This window comes from Ornithorhynchus anatinus, chromosome 2 (genome assembly GCF_004115215.2).
Source record: "Ornithorhynchus anatinus isolate Pmale09 chromosome 2, mOrnAna1.pri.v4, whole genome shotgun sequence".
In the NCBI taxonomy this organism is placed as follows: Eukaryota; Metazoa; Chordata; class Mammalia; order Monotremata; family Ornithorhynchidae; genus Ornithorhynchus; species Ornithorhynchus anatinus.
In genome coordinates, this window is record NC_041729.1 from 24,618,740 (window position 1) to 24,635,820 (window position 17,081).

At 55.2% G+C, this 17,081-nt stretch overlaps 1 protein-coding gene across 4 annotated transcripts in view; it reads right to left on the reverse strand.

Moving 5' to 3' along the window:
• Nucleotides 1–2,566: 2,566 nt before the first annotated feature.
• Nucleotides 2,567–17,081, reverse strand: part of CDIP1 (cell death inducing p53 target 1) — a 34,670-nt gene continuing 20,155 nt past the window's right edge. Inside the window, exons 1-6 of one of the 4 annotated variants that reach the window (XM_007667958.3) lie at nucleotides 12,394–12,600; nucleotides 9,734–9,827; nucleotides 6,943–7,046; nucleotides 5,856–5,996; nucleotides 4,453–4,708; nucleotides 2,567–4,086 (exon numbers count right to left, since the gene is read on the reverse strand). In XM_007667958.3, the coding sequence (XP_007666148.1) occupies nucleotides 3,975–4,086; nucleotides 4,453–4,708; nucleotides 5,856–5,996; nucleotides 6,943–7,027 (594 nt within the window). In that variant the 5' untranslated portion in view covers nucleotides 7,028–7,046; nucleotides 9,734–9,827; nucleotides 12,394–12,600 and the 3' untranslated portion in view covers nucleotides 2,567–3,974. Of the gene's footprint in view, nucleotides 4,087–4,452; nucleotides 4,709–5,855; nucleotides 5,997–6,942; nucleotides 7,047–9,733; nucleotides 9,828–11,785; nucleotides 11,882–12,375; nucleotides 12,601–17,081 lie in introns of those variants that run through there. The other 3 variants (XM_016227489.3, XM_029058277.2, XM_029058278.2) reach the window with 3 other exon arrangements.

Sequence of the window (17,081 nt, forward strand, 5' to 3'; positions counted from 1 at the left end):
CCCAGAATGGGCATCTGCGGGAAGGGTCGCACGACGCCCTGGGCGGCGGCGCCGGTCCAAGAGTCTGTGGAATGGACTTCCCCCTCTTCCGCCCTTCCCCACCGAATAACTTCTTGGGGGCTCTTTCCCCTCCTCCTCATCCCTGCTCCCTCAGCTGACAAAATGGTTTGCTCAGTTTAGGGGGAGTGGGGTCCATGCCCAGATGAAGTGGGAGGTATGAGGAGAAGGCTCAGCCAGGCGTGGGAGGAAAGCTGTATTTCCGCTAATCCCAGGAGGGGAAGCAGGAGGCGGTCATCTTCCCCAGGGAACCTAGAAGCCGAGGTCACTGCCCCTCCAGGGAGCGGGGAGAGAGAAGACTCCAAAGCAGAGATGTTTAAACTGACTTTGCATGTAACTGGAGAATCATGCTGAAGCGTTGGGCACAGTAAAACTTTATACCCTGAATGGATGTCCTCTGGTCAGCTGCGAAGGGGGAGGATCCAAACTCAGAGTTTACAGTGCTGACAAGGAAGACTGCTTGACCCTCTGCTAGAGAAGAATGGTAGGTGTGACTTAGAGGTGGGGGCCGGTAGGCCGAGGCCTCTAAGCAGATCTATGTCGATTCTTACTTTTGTTCGATGGGAGAAATCTGGTTGGTGAGTGTGATCCCTCTGATTCACAAGCCCAGCAGTCAACCCCCGCCACCTCCCAGATCCGGAGGGATTCCTGGTTGTGTTTTTGGTTTGGAGGGCGTTTTTTAAGAGCGGGTTCATCGCTAGGAGAAACACTATGTGGTGGTGTTTGGTTCCAGAGCCCTCGAACTCACATCATCTTTTGGGCAGAGAGGTGAGACAGAGGGTGGTGTTGGCCTTGTTTGGAAGGAGAAACTGAGGCTCAAGAGGTTGGGGGGTGCCTAACTGAGAAAGTCAAGGACCAGGATTCCAGTCCAGCAATGAAAGAATGGGCCAGGGTTCTGGTGTGAACACACAGTCCTGATGGAGTCCTGAATTGAGCCTATGGGCCCTCTTAGGGCAACAGAGAGCAGCCTAGGTCTTGCCCACCTGCTGTGGAGGAAGGGAGTAGGCCGGGGGAAGGGTAATTGGTATTTGGGGGGGGCTACCCTTAAGAACAGTTGTGGCTCAGTGGAAAGGGCCCAGGCTTGGAAGTCAGAGGTCATGGGTTCTAATTCCAGCTCTGCCACTTGCCTGCTGTGTGACCTTGGGCAAGTCACTTCACTTCTCTGGGCCTCAGTCACTACCTCATCTGTAGAATGGGGATGAAGACCGTGAGCCCCACGTGGGACAATCCGATTACCTCCTATCTCTCCTGGCGCTTAGAACAGTGCCTGGCCCATAGTAGTGCTTAAATGCCATCATTATTATTAACAGTCCTAACTCCAAGTCCCAGCTTTCTTCATCGCAGGGCTCTGACAAGGCTTGGAAACTTCCCGGCTGGACTAAAAAGACCCAAAATGAGGCTTCCTGACTGCTTATCTCCTTGAAGTCTACTCTCTTCCTGACCCCTTTTCTCCTAAAGCTTGGCTGCTAGCTGGGAAAGCAGGGTGGGCTTCCCCTTTTTAGGGGGAGTTCAATCGTATTTATCGAGTGCTTACTATGTGCAGAGCACTGTACTAAGCACTTGAATTGCCACTAAAGTGGGTCAGAGGCCAAATGCTGCTCATGGTGACCTGCAGGGATCCTGCCACTCTATCAGAGCTGGGGCCCAGGATTCAGCAATCAGGGCAGAGGGCCACAGTGCCCAAGATCTGTGCTCAAGTAGAGAAGCAGCCTGGCCTAGCGGATAGAGCATGGCTCTGGGAGTCAGATCATGGGTTCTAATCCCCCCTCCACCGATTGTGGGCCGTGGGACCTTTGGCAAGTCTCAATTTCTCTGCGCCTCAGTTCCCTCATCTGTAAAACCCCGGGAATTAAGACTTTGAGCCCTATGTGGGAGAGGGACTGCGTCCAACCCTCAGTGCTTAGAACAGTGCGCATCACGTAGGAAGCGCTTTAACAAATACCTTATTTTATTATTTAACTTCCCTGAAAATAATATAACTTCCAGCCCCACATGCATTTGGGTGGTAGGTCCCAGCCCCTCACACCCTCGAAGCAAAGAGCCGGGCACCAGGGTGAGGGGCCGAAGCCCATGGTCGTGGGGGGCGGAAGGGCCAGTTTAATGTGACAATCAATGGAAGAACCAAGAAAGAGGAGGGTTGCACATCGGATGGACAGACCATGCGCTCGAGATGCAGAATCCAGGGTGGTGTTCGGCGGCAGTAGCAATTGAGGGGGAGCGGAGAGGAGGAGGACGAGGAGGCGGGGCGCCTCAACCTCCCACAGACGGCTCACGGGGCCTTCTCACAGCATCGGGGGTTAAAACCAGCTCTGCCCCCCTTCCTGCTCAACCCACGTTAAATAACCACCCCCAACCCCCCCACCCCTACCTCCCGAGTCTGTGCCCTCCCCCAGCCCCCCCCCCCCCCCCGACCCAAATCTTTACTTTAGCTGTGGGTGTAGACACCCCAGGCATGAGAATGCTTAGTGCAAAGTGGTGACTCTTAAGAAAGTTACAACTGCCCTGGCTCTCGGAGCCAGCGAGAGAATTAAATTACATCGGAACAGACGAGGGGTATTTACAGTGCCACTTAGCCGGCCGTGAGGAAACAGTCTCTCTGAGTTCATGGATTGCAGGGGGACGGGGACTTTCCCCCTCCACTCCATCTCTCCCAGGCACAGTACAAGTGGCCCGCGGACCAGGGACGCGCAGGACCGACAGGAGTAGGACCGCGGGGCTATCCTTCCTGCCGCCCGCCCTTGGTGGGGGCTGAAAGGAATAGCGGGGCTCGGAGGCAGGATTGGGAATTCTTCATTTCACTGTCCATTGGGGAGTCTGGGAAGAGGGGATGGGGGAAGTCTACCTCATCTTCTCTGGCTTATCCTACGGCACCGGCTCCCCCCACCTCCCGGCCTGGAATGACCGAGGTGAGCCGGACCGGGGACCGCCCGGTAGACGAGGGGCCCCGTTTCTTGGGTGGGTGAGGGGTAAGGTGTCCGGGACCGGCCCTCCAACCCTGGGTGTGAGGGGAACGAGGAGACGGCGTCGCCAACCGCTCGCCAGCCTTGGAGTCTCCTGAGCCAACCTCAGATGGGCGATATTTTTGCTGCCGGAGGCCTAAGCTCGCCACTCTCCACCCCCTCGGGAAAAAGCGGCCGTTCAAGGTAGGAGGGCAACCCGGGCCCCATCCCAGTTCAAACCCGAGGAGATGTTCAGATGCCACCAACCGGAGCCAAGAGTGTGACTCTGATTCCTCTGCCCCTCTGCCTTCACCCTTCGTAGAAGAAGGGTCCCTTCCATCACCCCCAGCTCCAGCCCCGCTGCCGGATGGCACCGAGATGATGGCCACACCCAGCCCTTGCCTTCCTTGGGCCTCTCCACCCCAAGAACATCCTCCCCGCCCCCAACCCCACACCAGGGGAAGAAGCTCAGGCGCCGGCCCTGTAGACGGATGGGCCGAAAGCCCAGGCTTCGGTGATGAGAGTTCAGGCCTCAGGTAGCCTTTGGAGCAACCTGCTCGTCAGAGGGCATGGGCCCTAGCTCCAGGTTGCCTGGACGGTGCTGTCTGGGGTCACTGGAGAGAGGGCAGAGGTGAGCCTGGGGCGTGGGCACCCGTGTGGCCCGGGCCACTTTCCTACCACAACCCCGGTCTCGCCCCTAAACGAGACATAAAGGCGTGGACGACGTAGAGCCCGAGGCTGCCCCCAGTGACCCAAGTAGCCTCGGGAAGGAGGGCAGACCGAGGGTTGAGAGGAGAGTGGTTCCTGGGGGGACCTCGGGCTATTTCCAAGCAGGGAGGGGTGAGAAGAGAGCAGCGGAGGGGGTGGAGGGGAAGGAGCGGAGGCGGCAAAGCGCGGGGGGACCGATGGACAAGCAGAGAGGACGCTGAGCGGAGATGGCAGTCTTGGAGCCCGGCTCCCGCGGGGTGGGGGGCTCCGTTAGCACATGCGCTTGTACGTGTAGATATAGGCTTTGCAGTTGGGACACGTGTGTGTCACGTCCTTGAAGTCATCGATCAGGCAGGGGATCAAGCAGCAACCCAGGTCACACCTGGAGGGGGGAGAAAGGGGGAGAGGCAGCCCATGAGGAAGGGGCCGGGAGGGGGGGGATGCAGGGGCCCACCTGGTGGCCCACGGTGTCGGCTTCACGGGTCGAGAGGGCCAAGACGGCGATGACCACGGCCCTCTGGTCCTTGGGTTTTACTGCCCACCGTGGCCCAGGCTGCAGGGGTCCCGGGAGGAGGGCATCGAGGGAAGAGGAGAAGGGAGAGGAGGAGGAGGAGGCGAAGGCGGCTTGACAGGCAGGCTCCAACGTGACTTCGGGACTGCAGGCCTCCCCCGCCCCGTAACCCCCCCCACCCTCCAGCCCCCCCACCCACCTTCCCCGAGGCCCCCCAGGGCCGGGATCCCCACGTACCCCATGAAGCAACAGAAGAAGCCGAGCATGAAGTTCATGAGACCGATCTCGTAAGAGATCTTGGTGGTGATGGCCTGCTGGCAGTGGGGGCACACCGTCTGCACCGGGACCCCCTGGAAGATCTCCCCCTGCAGCACCGTCACCGTGGTAGCCGTGCCGGAGAGGACGGTGGCGGTGTGGCCCCCAGGGGTGGGGTAGGGCCCGGTGGCGGGGTAGTAGCCCATGCCCGGGTGGGGGCCAGGAGGCGGATAGAAACCTGGGGAGAAGCGAGGGACAAGACGAAGCGAGTCAGAGTCCCGAGAGGCGGCCGGCCGCCACGGCCCGTGGGGTCCGGCACCAAGAAAGAAAGGATCCATCCGGCGGGCCCGGCCGCTTGCTGCCGGGAGGGCCCGAAACCCGGCCCGGAAACCGGGGACTCTCCGGAGCGGGTTCGGGACTCGCCGCACGGTCGAGGGAGCACCATCCAGGGCTCTCTGCTGCCGGGCTTTCCTCTGCCCGCCTCCCGCCCTCTACTAACCCAGTGAGGCGGGGTACCCGTTCCCGCTGAGGAGCATCGCGAGCCCAGGCACACGGGCAGGGGTCTCCGCTCAGCTCGTCGCCCCTCTAGCTGAGCTCCCGCCAAGCCTCCCGTTAAAGCCGCCGATGGGCAGGGAGCGGCCGGACAACCCTGGGGCCTTCAGTCCGGGCCGGGAGCCCTCTGCTGGGCAGGGATCAGCTTTTCCCAGAGAGGTGCGTTGGAACCGAACCCTTGTGCCTGACATTTGCTCAGTCACCTGCCGGTTTCCCGCATCCCCCCACACCCCGTCCCCTGCCCACGATTATTCATCTTCTCTCTCCCGTGTCTTCTGCGGCGGCGCCGTCTTAGGGAGCGACTGGTCAGTGTGGGTCTCAAGCAAAATGGACCCGAGAAACCATCCGCCGTGGCCGATGCTGACCCCGGCCAGGCCAGCGCTCCCCGGCTCCCCTCAACCCTCCTACCCGGCTGGTCAAACTCCCAAAGCCACGAGGGGGGGGGTCTTCGCTTTGCCTCTGAGCATCCCCTGCCTGAGCAGGGAGGCCCACCAAATTGCCTAAATCCAAGGCCTATGTTTAATCACCAACAAATTCCCCAGTTTCAATTGCCTCGCCAGAAAGACCGACAGTGGGGCTGGGCTCCGGCTAAATCCCGGGTCCGACTGTTTTAGGGTGGGGAGCACGGGGTCATCCGAAGTTCATCGCCGGACGACCTCGGAGCCTCCTAAGGGCGTGGTGACTGGGAGAGCTGGGACCTGGGCTCGGAGGTCAGGTGGGAGTCTGTGATGGAGATCTGGGCCGGCGGGCGCTGCCCCAAACCATGCTGCCCCCTGAACCTGCACCTCCCCCCACCGCCCTGCCCGATCGGCCTTTCCCGGAGCCGAGCTTACCTGGAGGCACGTAGGTGCCCTCCGCGCTCAGGTGCGGCGGGATGAAGCCCGGCTGGAGCGGCGGCTCGTAAGGTGGAGGCCCAAAATCCGCGGGGGGCAGGGGCACGCCAGAGGGTTGGGTAACAGCCGGAGAACCTCGGCCTGGAAGAGAACGGGGTCTCGTCGGCACCGTTTCACCGGGGCGGGACCGGGGCCCCCAGAGAGCCCTCCGCAGGGGAGGGCGAAGGGCAGGAAGGACAGGAGACTGCCCCTGAGGGGGCCTGCCTGGGGGCCCAGCTAAGCCACAGAGAGGGACGGCCCAGGAGAGGGGATGCCACGCGGCAGGCTGACCCACAGTAGCCAGGGGCACATCTGGAGGACTCGATGGGACAGAACCCTGGATCCCACAGAGTGAGGGGCTAAGTAGCCCCACTCCTGCCCCTGGCTGTCGCCAGGTCGGAAGAGACGGCCCCCGAGGCCAAAGCCACATCGGCCTCCCTCGGGACTGATGCGGCTGGCTCGTCCCTGCCTCTCACCGGGCTGTCGGCAAAGAAGAAGTGCCCGGGCCACCTGACTGGCACCCAGATGGGGTCCAGGGTTGAAATGACCGGCTCCCTGCCAGGCCGCAGGCTCCAACAGCCTCTTTCGTCCCATTGGCCAAGCCGACGTCCTTCCCTCGACCCAAACTCCCCTTCTCGCCCACTTCTTTCAAGGATCCCGGGCTCAAGGAAGACCGGCTGTGGCGACTTTCGGCCAATAAGCGCCCGCCTTCTCCTCTGACTTCTGACAAACACACTGGAAACTTCAGAGGCAGAGGGAATTCTAAGTACATCCATCTGAATTTCTTTGGAATGTCAGCTTCCTGGGGTCGGGATTGGGTCTCCATATACCCTGTTCAATGCCAAGAGCACGATGGCAGTACGGTGCCCGGTACACGGTAAGTGTTTAACAAATACCATCATCATCATCGTTATTATTATTACCCTGGGCTCCTTCCCGTGTCCTCGATCCCCTAAAACAGAGGGAAGGAGCAGCGTGGGAGAACCGGGCTCACGATGGCTCGTCTCCAGGGTCCCAAACCCAGTGGTTTCTCCCTGAGATGGCCTACCTGTGCTGGGGGGCATCCCGTTTTTCTCTTGGAGCAGGGGTGCCGAAGGGCCACCGGGGTAGGGCGGAGGCGGGTCACTGGACATCTTGGCTTCTCTTCCCGGCCTGGCAGAACAATTCACAGCCAAAGGGTTAGGGCCGGTGGGAAGGTGGGCGCTGATCTGGCCGGGGCAAAGCTGGGTCAGGCCAGAGCAGTGGATTCGATTCGATTCAATCGTATTTACTGAGCGCTTACTGTATGCACATCACTGTACTGAGCTCTTGGGAGAGTAGAATACAATAATAAACACATATTCCCTCCCCACAGTGAGCTTTAGAGTCTAGACTGGGGTGGGGGTGGGGGACAGATATTAACATAAATAAACAAATTACAGATCGGTAAGTAAGTGCTGTGGGGCTGGGAGGGGCGAAGAACAAACAGAGCAAGTCCGGGCAAAGCAGAAGGGAGTGGGAGAAGAGGAAAGTGGGGGCTTAGTCGGGGAAGATCTCTTGGAGGAGATGTGCTTTCAATAAGGCTTTGAAGGGGGGGAGAATAACTGTCGGATTTGAGGAGGGAGGGTATTCAGAGCCAGAGGCAGGACGTACTTGAGGGGTCGGTGGCGAGAGAGGCGAGATCGAGGCAGAGTGAAAAGGTTAGCATTAGAGGAGTAAAGTGTGCGGGCTGGGTTGCAGTAGGAGAGTAGCGAGGTGAGATAGGAGGGGACAAGGTGATCGAGTACTTTAAAGCCAATAGCGAGGAGTTTTTCTTTGATGCGGAGGTGGATGAACAACCACTGGAGTTTTTCGAGGAGGGGGGTGACATGTTCTACTGAGAGCTACTGAGAGCTCACCTCCTCCAAGAGGCCTTCCCAGACGACGCTTCCCCTTTTCCCTCTGCTCCCTCTCTGCCCCCCCTTCACCTCCCCTCAGCTAAGCCCCCCCTCCCTTCCCCTCAGCACTGTGCTCATTTGTATATTTTTTATTACCCTATTTATTTTGTTAATGAGGTATAAATCCCCTTGATTCTACTTATCCCGATTAGGTTGCCTTGTTTTTGTCCATCTGTCTCCCCCAATCAGACTGTAAGCCCGTCAATGGGCAGGGAACGTCTCTATCTGTTGCCGAATTGTACATTCCAAGCGCTTAGTACAGTGCTCTGCACATAGTAAGCCCTCAATAAATACTACTGAATGAATGAATGAATGTCCTGAATGTTTTTGTAGAAAAACGATCCGGGCAGCAGAGTGAAGTATGGACTAGAGTGGGGAGAGACAGGAGAGGAGGCTGGGGGTCAGCAAGGAGGTTGATGGATCTCGGCCTGAGGAGGATTCGTCGAAGAATCCCAGGCCCACCCGGCTACCGGGCCGCCAATCTGTCCGGGCCGAGAAGCCTCGGCCAAACGGCGCTCATCAGCCCCTCCAAGTTGTGAACCAGGTGGGTCCTGACCTCGGCAGGAAGCACAGCCTGTTTCCTTTTCTGCCCCGGCTTTTGTCTTCGGCCCCTGGCAAGGGGATGATTGACCCCATCATCCTTGGGCTTCTTTTTTTCTCGCTTACGCCAAGCCCACAAGCCCAAGCCGATCCCACTAGCCTAGGGCAGCGGGGGTTAGGGGAAGGGTCGGGGTGATACCCTCCCCTCAATCAGTCGACCAATCAACAGTACTTACTGAATGCCTACTGTGTGGCAAGCACTGCACTTCCAAGCAGTTGCAAGAGTGCAATAGAGGCAGAAGACGCACCTCTGGCCAAAAGGAGTTTATACTATAACAAAGGAGATTACGAACCCTTGCCCAGCAGCTTGGGGGGTCTGGGTGAGGGGCTGCAGGGGTGGGCAGCTCTGGGGGAGGAAAGCACCATGGAGCTTCAGATAGTCTGGCCTCACTCCAACCCAACCGACGAGCTCAGGATCGTCCTGGCCACAGCCTGGACCCCAAGTCACCCCGAGCCCTGAGACACCCTCCCTCTTCATATCCGACGGAGGATCCCTCTCCCCACCTTCATAGCCTTATTCAAAAAGCACATCTCCCCAAGAGGCCTTCCCTAACTAAGCCCTCCTTTCCTCGTCTCCCACTCCCTCCTGCGTCGCCCTTGCACCTGGATCTGCTCCCTTTATTCACCCCTCCCTCGGCCCCACAGCACTTACGTCTTTATCCGGAATTTATTTATTTATTTTAATGTCTGTCTCTCCCCTCTGGACCGTAAACTCGTCTGTGGGCAGGGAACGTGTCTACTGACTGTTACATTAATAATTAATAATAATAATTATGGTACTTAAGGGCTTACTATGTGCCAAGCACTGTGGTCAGCATTGGGGCAGACACAAGTCAATCAGGTTGGACACAGTCCCCGTCCCACGTGGGGCTCATACACTTAATCCCCATTTTCCAGATGAGGTAACTGAGGCCCGGAGAAGTGAAGTTACTTGCCCAAGGCCACACAGCAGACATGTGGCAGATCCAGAATTAGAGCCCAGATCCTTCTGATTTCCAAGCCTGTGCTTTAGCCATTATATCTGTAATTTATTTATTTATATTGATGTCTGTCCCCCTCTAGACTGTAAGCTCACTGTGAGCAGGAGCGTTTCTGTTTGTTGTTGTATGCTCCCCAGGGCTTAGACAGTGCTTCGCACACAGTAAGCACTCAATAAATATGATTGAATGAATGAATGCCAAGCTGCCTCTCTATATTGTTATATAGTATTCTCCCAAGCACTCAGTATGGTGCTCTGCACACATTAAGCACCTGATCAATGCAACCGACTGAGCCCTTCACCCAGCCGGCCCACCCTCTCCGCTGATGGCCGCCGACCTTTACCTTGGGGCCGCCAATGTCGGGGGGATTCCTGGGGTCCTCTCTCGGAGCAGCGGGCCAGATGATGGGGCGTTGAAATCTTCCCTCTCGGGCAGAGCTGTGGGAGGGAAAAGGAGCCCGCTGAAGTGGAGAATGGGACAGGAAGGACGACCAAAAGGCCTTTCAACCTTCAGCCTGCCCACACTGGGGCCTTTGTTTCCCCTTCCCCCCAGCCCCCTCCCTCCCAGAAAGCCAAACTATTGGCTAGGTCTGGCTGGAGCGGGTTTCCGGCTCTTCATCTCAGGAGGCTTGGGGGCGGGTGGGATCCCACAGCGAGCCCTAGGCGGACTGAAATTCATCCTGAGAGAGAAGGAGAAACTTGGCCATCAATAAAAGCAAACATCGCACTTTGGAAACAGCAGGGTGACATTCCTGCCAGAAATTCATTCATTCATTCAATAGTATTTATTGGGCGCTTACTATGTGCAGAGCACTGGACTAAGCGCTTGGAATGTACAAACCGGTAACAGATAGAGACAGTCCCTGCCCATTGACGGCTTACAGTCTAATCGGGGAAGACAGACAAAAACAACAGCAATAAATAAAATCAAGGGGATGAACATCTCATTAAAACAATAGCAATAAATAGAATCAAGGGAATGTACATCTCATTAACAAAATAAATAGGGTAATAAAATATATACAATTGAGCGGACCAGCACAGTGCTGATGGGAGGGGAAGGGAGAGGGGGAGGAGCAGAGGGAAAGGGGGGAAAAGAGGGCTTAGCTGAGGGGAGGTGAAGGGGGGTAGAGGGGGAGCAGAGGGAAAAGGGGAAAAGCAGTGTGGCCTGATGGATAGAGCACGGGCCAGGGAGTCAGAAGGTCATGGGTTCTAATGCCAGCTCTGCCACTTGTCTGCTGTGTGACCTCCTGAGAGTCACTTCTCTGCTCTGTGCCTCAGTTCCCTCATCTGTAAAATGGGGATGAAGACTGTGAGAGAGAGCCCTATATGGGACAGGGACTGTTTCCAACCTGATGAGCTTGTATCTACCCCAGCACTTAGAACAGTGCTTGACACATAGTAAGCACTTAACAAATACCATTATTATTATGGTTATAATTCCAGTTCTGCCACTTGGCTGCTGGGTGACACTGGGCAGTCGCTTCACTTCTCTGGGCCTCAGTTTCCTCATCTTTATAATGGGGATTAAACCCTACTCCCCACTCAGACTGTAAACCCCATGTGGTCCAACCTAATTATCTTGTATCTACCCCAGTACTTAGTATAGTGTCTAGCACATAGTAAATACTTAACGAGTACTCTTAAAATTACTGCCAAAAGTTACTGAGAGCTCACCTCTTCCAGGAGGCCTTCCGAGACCGAGGCCCCCCTTTCCCTCCGCTTCCCCTCCCCTCCCCACACCCTCTGCTCTTCCCCCTTCCCCTCCCCTCAGCACCATGCTCATTTGTATATATTATTTATTACTCTATTTATTTTGCTAATAAGGTATATATCTCCTTGATTCTATTTATCTTGATGATGTCCTGTTTTTATTTTTTTCTCTTTTGCTTTGCTCTCTGTCTCCCCCGTTTAGACTTGTGAGCCCGTCATTGGGCAGGGATGGTCTCTACCTGTTGCCAAATTGTCCATTCCAAGCGCTTAGTACAGTGCTCTGCACATAGTAAGCGCTCAATAAATACGATCGAATGAATGAATGAAGGAATGAAAATTTAAAAAACCCAAAAAAACCCAGGATAGATAAGATGAGAGGAGCAAAGGATCTATCCCACTATCACCACTGTTTGACCCAGATCATCTCCGTTGGGAGACCCGAAGACAGGCCAGGCTCCCTTGAGACATTTTTATGGGATTTTCCTCTGTGGAAAGATTTTCACCTGAAAGCGGAAGGGAGGGCACCTCTGGCAGCCTGCCAATATGGACCGAAAGAAGGGTCCAGAGGCAGCAGTGAACTAGTCAGAAATCTTTGCTAAATAGGTGACACACATAATCTGTCTCAGAGTTTAAACCTAGGAGTTAAAATCTCTAGCTGATCTGTACAACATGCCGCTTCTCACCTGTCATAGGTGGTCAGAAATGGGCCATCAGGGGGTGGTGAAGCTAAACATGATGGGACCGCCCTGCCCGGCAGATGCCAAACCCAGCTGGGATTCCTGGAGAGAGGGGAAGGGGAAGGAGGGAGAGGGGGCAATGGGTTGGTGCAGGACCCTCCCCTCTAAGCAGGAACCTGGGGGCTGCACTGCCAATTTCTTGCTGCCAAGAACCGGGCACCTCCAACCATCATGGCAAATGCCAATCAGGCAGCGGCAGAGAGACCCCGACCAACTCCATCTCCGTCACCCTCCCCTGCCTGGCAGAAGGGGGCTGCTGCCGAGGGCTGGGGAGGGGGCTCTGCAACCTCTCTGAGGCCTCTCCTAGGCGAGAGTCCCCATTCGTGTCTGGGTCTTTAGGAAGACTCAAAAGTGAGAGGAGGAGGAGAGAGCACAAGTGAGATCAAAGGACCGAGCGTGTGCAAAAGAGGAAAGGCTGCAGCCGGTCTGGCTGGGGAGGGAGGGAGAGAGGGGAGATGCGCAGGGAATGAAAGTCAGGAGGGACAGAGTGGAGGCAGAAGAACAGAAGTCACTTTTCCATCCCTCCGGGGACACACCTCCTTTGGGAATCGGACCTGTGGATCCGGGGACCGGCCTCTGGACGGATCTTCCTAAGCTCCGCTCCCTTGTGCTCCCCCAAAACTTCTGCCTGGCCCTTATTCTCCAACCCCAAACTGCCCTTCTTGGCCCAGGACTGCCTTCCCACACCGGGACAGACACATGTGTCTAGCGGGGCCGGTGGGTGGGCATAGGATCCGTGGGCCCCCTGGCCCCTCCCCCAGCTGCCAGCCACCAGACCTGGAACAGGAGGGTGGGATTGTGAGGGAGTGGAAAATGGAATGTAGAGTCTTCCCACATCTCCGAGCCCCCCCCAGCTCATCTCCTCGGTCCCCTGCCCGGAGCTAGTCCTTCTGGGAGCTTATAGTGTGCTCTCCCAAGTTCTTAGTGCAGTACTTTGCACACAGTAAGCGTTCAATAAATACAATTGAATTAATGAATGGATGAGCTGCTGGAGGGGTCGGCCTGCTGAGTGCCCAGCCAGCCCAGTCTTCCCAGCCATCCTCTCTCTCCCAAACTGGGAGCTACCGCGTTAGGAGGGGCAAATGGCAGACAGTCGTATCTGTTGAGCACTTACTGTGTGCAGAGCCCTGTGCTAAGTGCTTGGGAAAGTACAGTATAATAATATAATAGATACATTCCCCGCCCACAATGAGCTCACAATCTAGAGGAGGAGGCAGACATTGGTATGAATAAATAAAATTACAGATATGTACATAAGTGCTGTGGGGCTGGGGGAAGGGATGAATAATGGGAGCTGGTCAGGGCGACATGGAAGGGAGTGGGAGACGAGAAAAGAAGGGCTTAGTCGGGAAGGCCTCTTGGAGGAGATGGGCCTTCAAAAAGGCTTTGAAGGGTGGGGAGAGTTATTGTCTGTCCGATATGAAGAGGAAGGGTGGGCTCCGCTGCATAAGCCCGCCTCGTCCCCCAAAGTCAGGCCTGTACTAGAACATAGCCGGGCACCAGTGACACTCTCTAGCCCCTTCCCCAGAAAGACCTTCCCAGATCCCCAGTGGCTAGAGCCTGGGCCTGGGAGTCAAAGTGGGTTCTAAACCTGGCTCCGCTAATTGTCTGCTGCGTGTCTTTGGGCAAACCACTTCACTTCTCTGGGTCTTAGTTCCCTCATCTATAAAAGGGGGACTAAGACTGTGAGTGCCATGTGGGACATGGACTGTGTCCAACCTTGTATCTACCCAGCACATACTTCAGTGCCTGGCACATAGTAAGTGTTCAAATACCATTGGGGAAAAAAAAAACCCCTCTACTGTTGTTCTGTACTCTCCCATATCCATTCAATTGTATTTATTGAGCATTTACTGTGTGCAGAGCACTGTACTAAGCGCTTGGGAGAGTACAGTACAACAGTAAACCGACACATTCCCTGCCCACCACCAGCTTACAGACTCTTCCCCTGCTGAGGACGAGCCCCTGGCCCTGGGTCACTTGTGGCCCTCAGACACTTTCTGTTGACCCCAAACCAAGAGACACACACCTCCACCAACCCCACAGAATGCTCTCTCTCCCCTCCCACCCCCTCCTCCGCCCCAGCTGCTGCCCCCCCCCAGCACCCCGCCTCCCCCGTTCCAGCCTCTCGCCTGCCGTTCTGTCTCTCCATCTGGTCCTTCGGATTGGAGAGAATCGCATGGATGAGAGGAAACCAAAAGCCTCCACATTATTTACAAAAATAACCTGTTTCTGGGGCTTGGTTCTAAAGGAGGAAGGCTCTGGAAGAAATCAGATAAGAAAAAGGGATGGAAGAAGAAAACGGCTTGAGGAGAGAGAAAAAAGGAGGCCCCGCTAAGTCTCCAGCACTTCTAACAGGGCCTGGCACATAGTACCACAAATACCAAAATTATTATTATTCTTTCCTGGGACACCTCAACCCTGAAACCCCAGTGTTTCCCTCCCTCCCTCCGTGACAACTCCTTGGGGGTTCAGGTCCCCTGGGATATGCGCCTTCCTGAACCTGGACACCTTTTCTTCCTCCCCTCTCCCAACTTGGGACATTTGTAAACTCGTCCTCTAGACTGTAAAAAAAACAATCCATCCATCAATCGTATTTATTGAGCATTTGTGCTACGCCATATAGGGCTACCCAGAATGGAAAGGTCTCAGCCGAAGCTTCAGACCAAGTCGATTCACCTGTGCTGGGCAGCAGTGGCATGGGGAAGAGTCAGAGGCAGATGATTAAAGACAGTGGCAGAGACTCAAGTTTTTACTGTGTGGAAGAAGCCAAGAGAAAACCGCTTTCTTCCGTATCTTTACCATGAAAACTCTAAAGATACACACATCAGAATGACTTTATGACAGAAGATGGGATGTTCTGAAGAGGGTGCGTTCATGGAGTCGCTGTGGGTCGGAAATGACTTGGCGGCATTTGAAGAAGACTGTGTGCAGAGCACTGAACTAAGTGCTCGAGAGAGTATTTATCTTGATTCTATTTAATGCTATCTTGATTCTATTTAATGCTATCTTGATTCTATTTACTGCCATTGTTCTTGTCTGTCCGTCTCCCCGATTAGACTGTAAGCCCATCAAAGGGCAGGGACTGTCTCTGTTACCGATTTGTACATTGTGCTTAGTACAGTGCTCTGCACATAGTAAGCGCTCAATAAGTACTATAGAATGAATGAATGAACAACAATATATATATGGGCAGGGAACGTGTCTGCCAACTCTGCTGTACTGTACTCTTCCAAGCACTTAGTACAGTGCTCTGCACATATTAAGTGCTCAATAAAAAGTTGAACAGCCCTCTCCCGGGATCACTCTCTCCTCTCCCAGCTTTTTGAGCTGGGCAGGCACATCCGGACAGAAAAAGGTTCCTTTCGTTCCATGCTCAAGCCTGCCTGCTCTCCCCAACTTCCTGCTGAGATGAGATTCCCGGAGGAAAGGGGGAGGAGGAAGGGGCAATGGACTGGCACAGGGCCCTCGCCCCTAGGCAGGAGCCTGGGGACTGCACTGCCAATTTCTTGCTGCCAAGAACAGGGCACCTCAATTGGTCCTGGCAGATCAATCGGAGCGGCATGGAGACCTCCATCCCCATCACCCTCCCCTGCCAAGCTGGGTGGTGGCCCAGGCTGGTTTGGGGCTCTGCCGCCACGGGCGGTGGCTGTATAAACCCCACACGGCTCAGCTGCATCCCTGGCTCCAAGCCCAGAGCCCAGACCTGGGTTCTAGTCCTGGCTCTGTCAACTGTCTGATGTGTGACCTTGGGCAAGTTGCTTCACTTTCTGATGTGTGACCTTGGGCAAGTCGCTTCACTTTTCTGAGCCTCAGTTACCGCCTCTGTAAACCGGAGATTAGGACTGTGACCCCCTTGTGGGACAGGGAATGTGTCCAACCTGATTACCTCGTTTCTACCCCAGGGCTTAGTACAGTGCCCGGCACACAGTAAGTGCTTAACAAATACCACACCTCCTCTGTAAAATGGAGATTAAGACTGTGAGCCCCTTGTGGGACTTGGACTGTGTCCAACCTGATTAACTTGTTTCCACCCATTCGATCATATTTACTGAGCACTGACAGTGTGCAGATGACGGTGTGCTTGGCAGGGATTGTCTCTATCTGTTGCCGAATTGGATATTCCAAGCGCTTACAACAGTGCTTTGCACATAGTAAGCACTCAATAAATACTATTGAATGAATGAAGCATTCAATATAATAATAAACAGACACATTCCCTCCCCACAACAAGCTTAAAGCACTTAGTACAGTGCCTGGCACATAGTAAGCACTTAACCAATACCATTAAAAAAACAACAAAAAAGGCCCACCACAGCCACCACTGTCCCAACTCAATGTCCCAGGCTCAGCTGGTTTGTCCAGGCTGAGCATCGTAATACTAATAATAATAATAATAATAATAATGTTGGCATTTGTTAAGCACTTACTATGTGCCAAGCACTGTTCTAAGCTCTGGGGTAGATACAGGGTAATCAGGTTGTCCCACGTGAGGCTCACAGTCTTAATCCCCATTTTCAAATGAGGTCACTGAGGCACCGCGAAGGTGACGGAGCCGGGATTAGAACCCATGACTTGTGACTCCTAAACCCGTGCTCTTTTCACTGAGCCGGCTGCTGCTCGGAGCGGTAGCGGAGACCAGCAGGAGGGCTCATGCCCTCTTTCCTCTGTCACTCTTCTCCTCCCTTTCCCCCTCCTACTTCTCCCCTTCCCTTCCCTTTCCTCTCCCGCTTCTTCCTCTCCTCCTCCCTCCCCCAAGTCCCCTTTCGTCCCACCCCCTCAACACCCCACACACAGTCCGCCCTGGCACACGACCGAAAAGCTGGCCCTCGCCCTACTTCACAAAGACGTTGCGAGGCCACTGATGCCCAAGTGCTTCGGAAAGTAAAACTGCTAGAGACGCTCAAGGAAAGATGATTACAGCATGAAACCCTTAGCTGCACATTGTCCCTTTGCAGGCCTCCCCGAAATGGAACATTTGACTTGTGAAGCAAAATCCCACTTTATCTGCCAGGGCCAACTGTCAACCGATCTTCCCGGCTTTCAGCGCCTCAGAGCTCCCAGGCGGATAGAGAGGGAGGGAAGGACGGAGGGAGAGAGAGGGAGAATGCTGCCTTTGGGGGGGCAGTGATCACTGGATAGGAGTCTGAAGAACTCAGGTGACCAAACACATCAAAAAGAAAACTCAGGTTGATGATTGTTGGTGTGGCAGAGGGGAGAGCACAAGGTCTCCTGGCTTTAT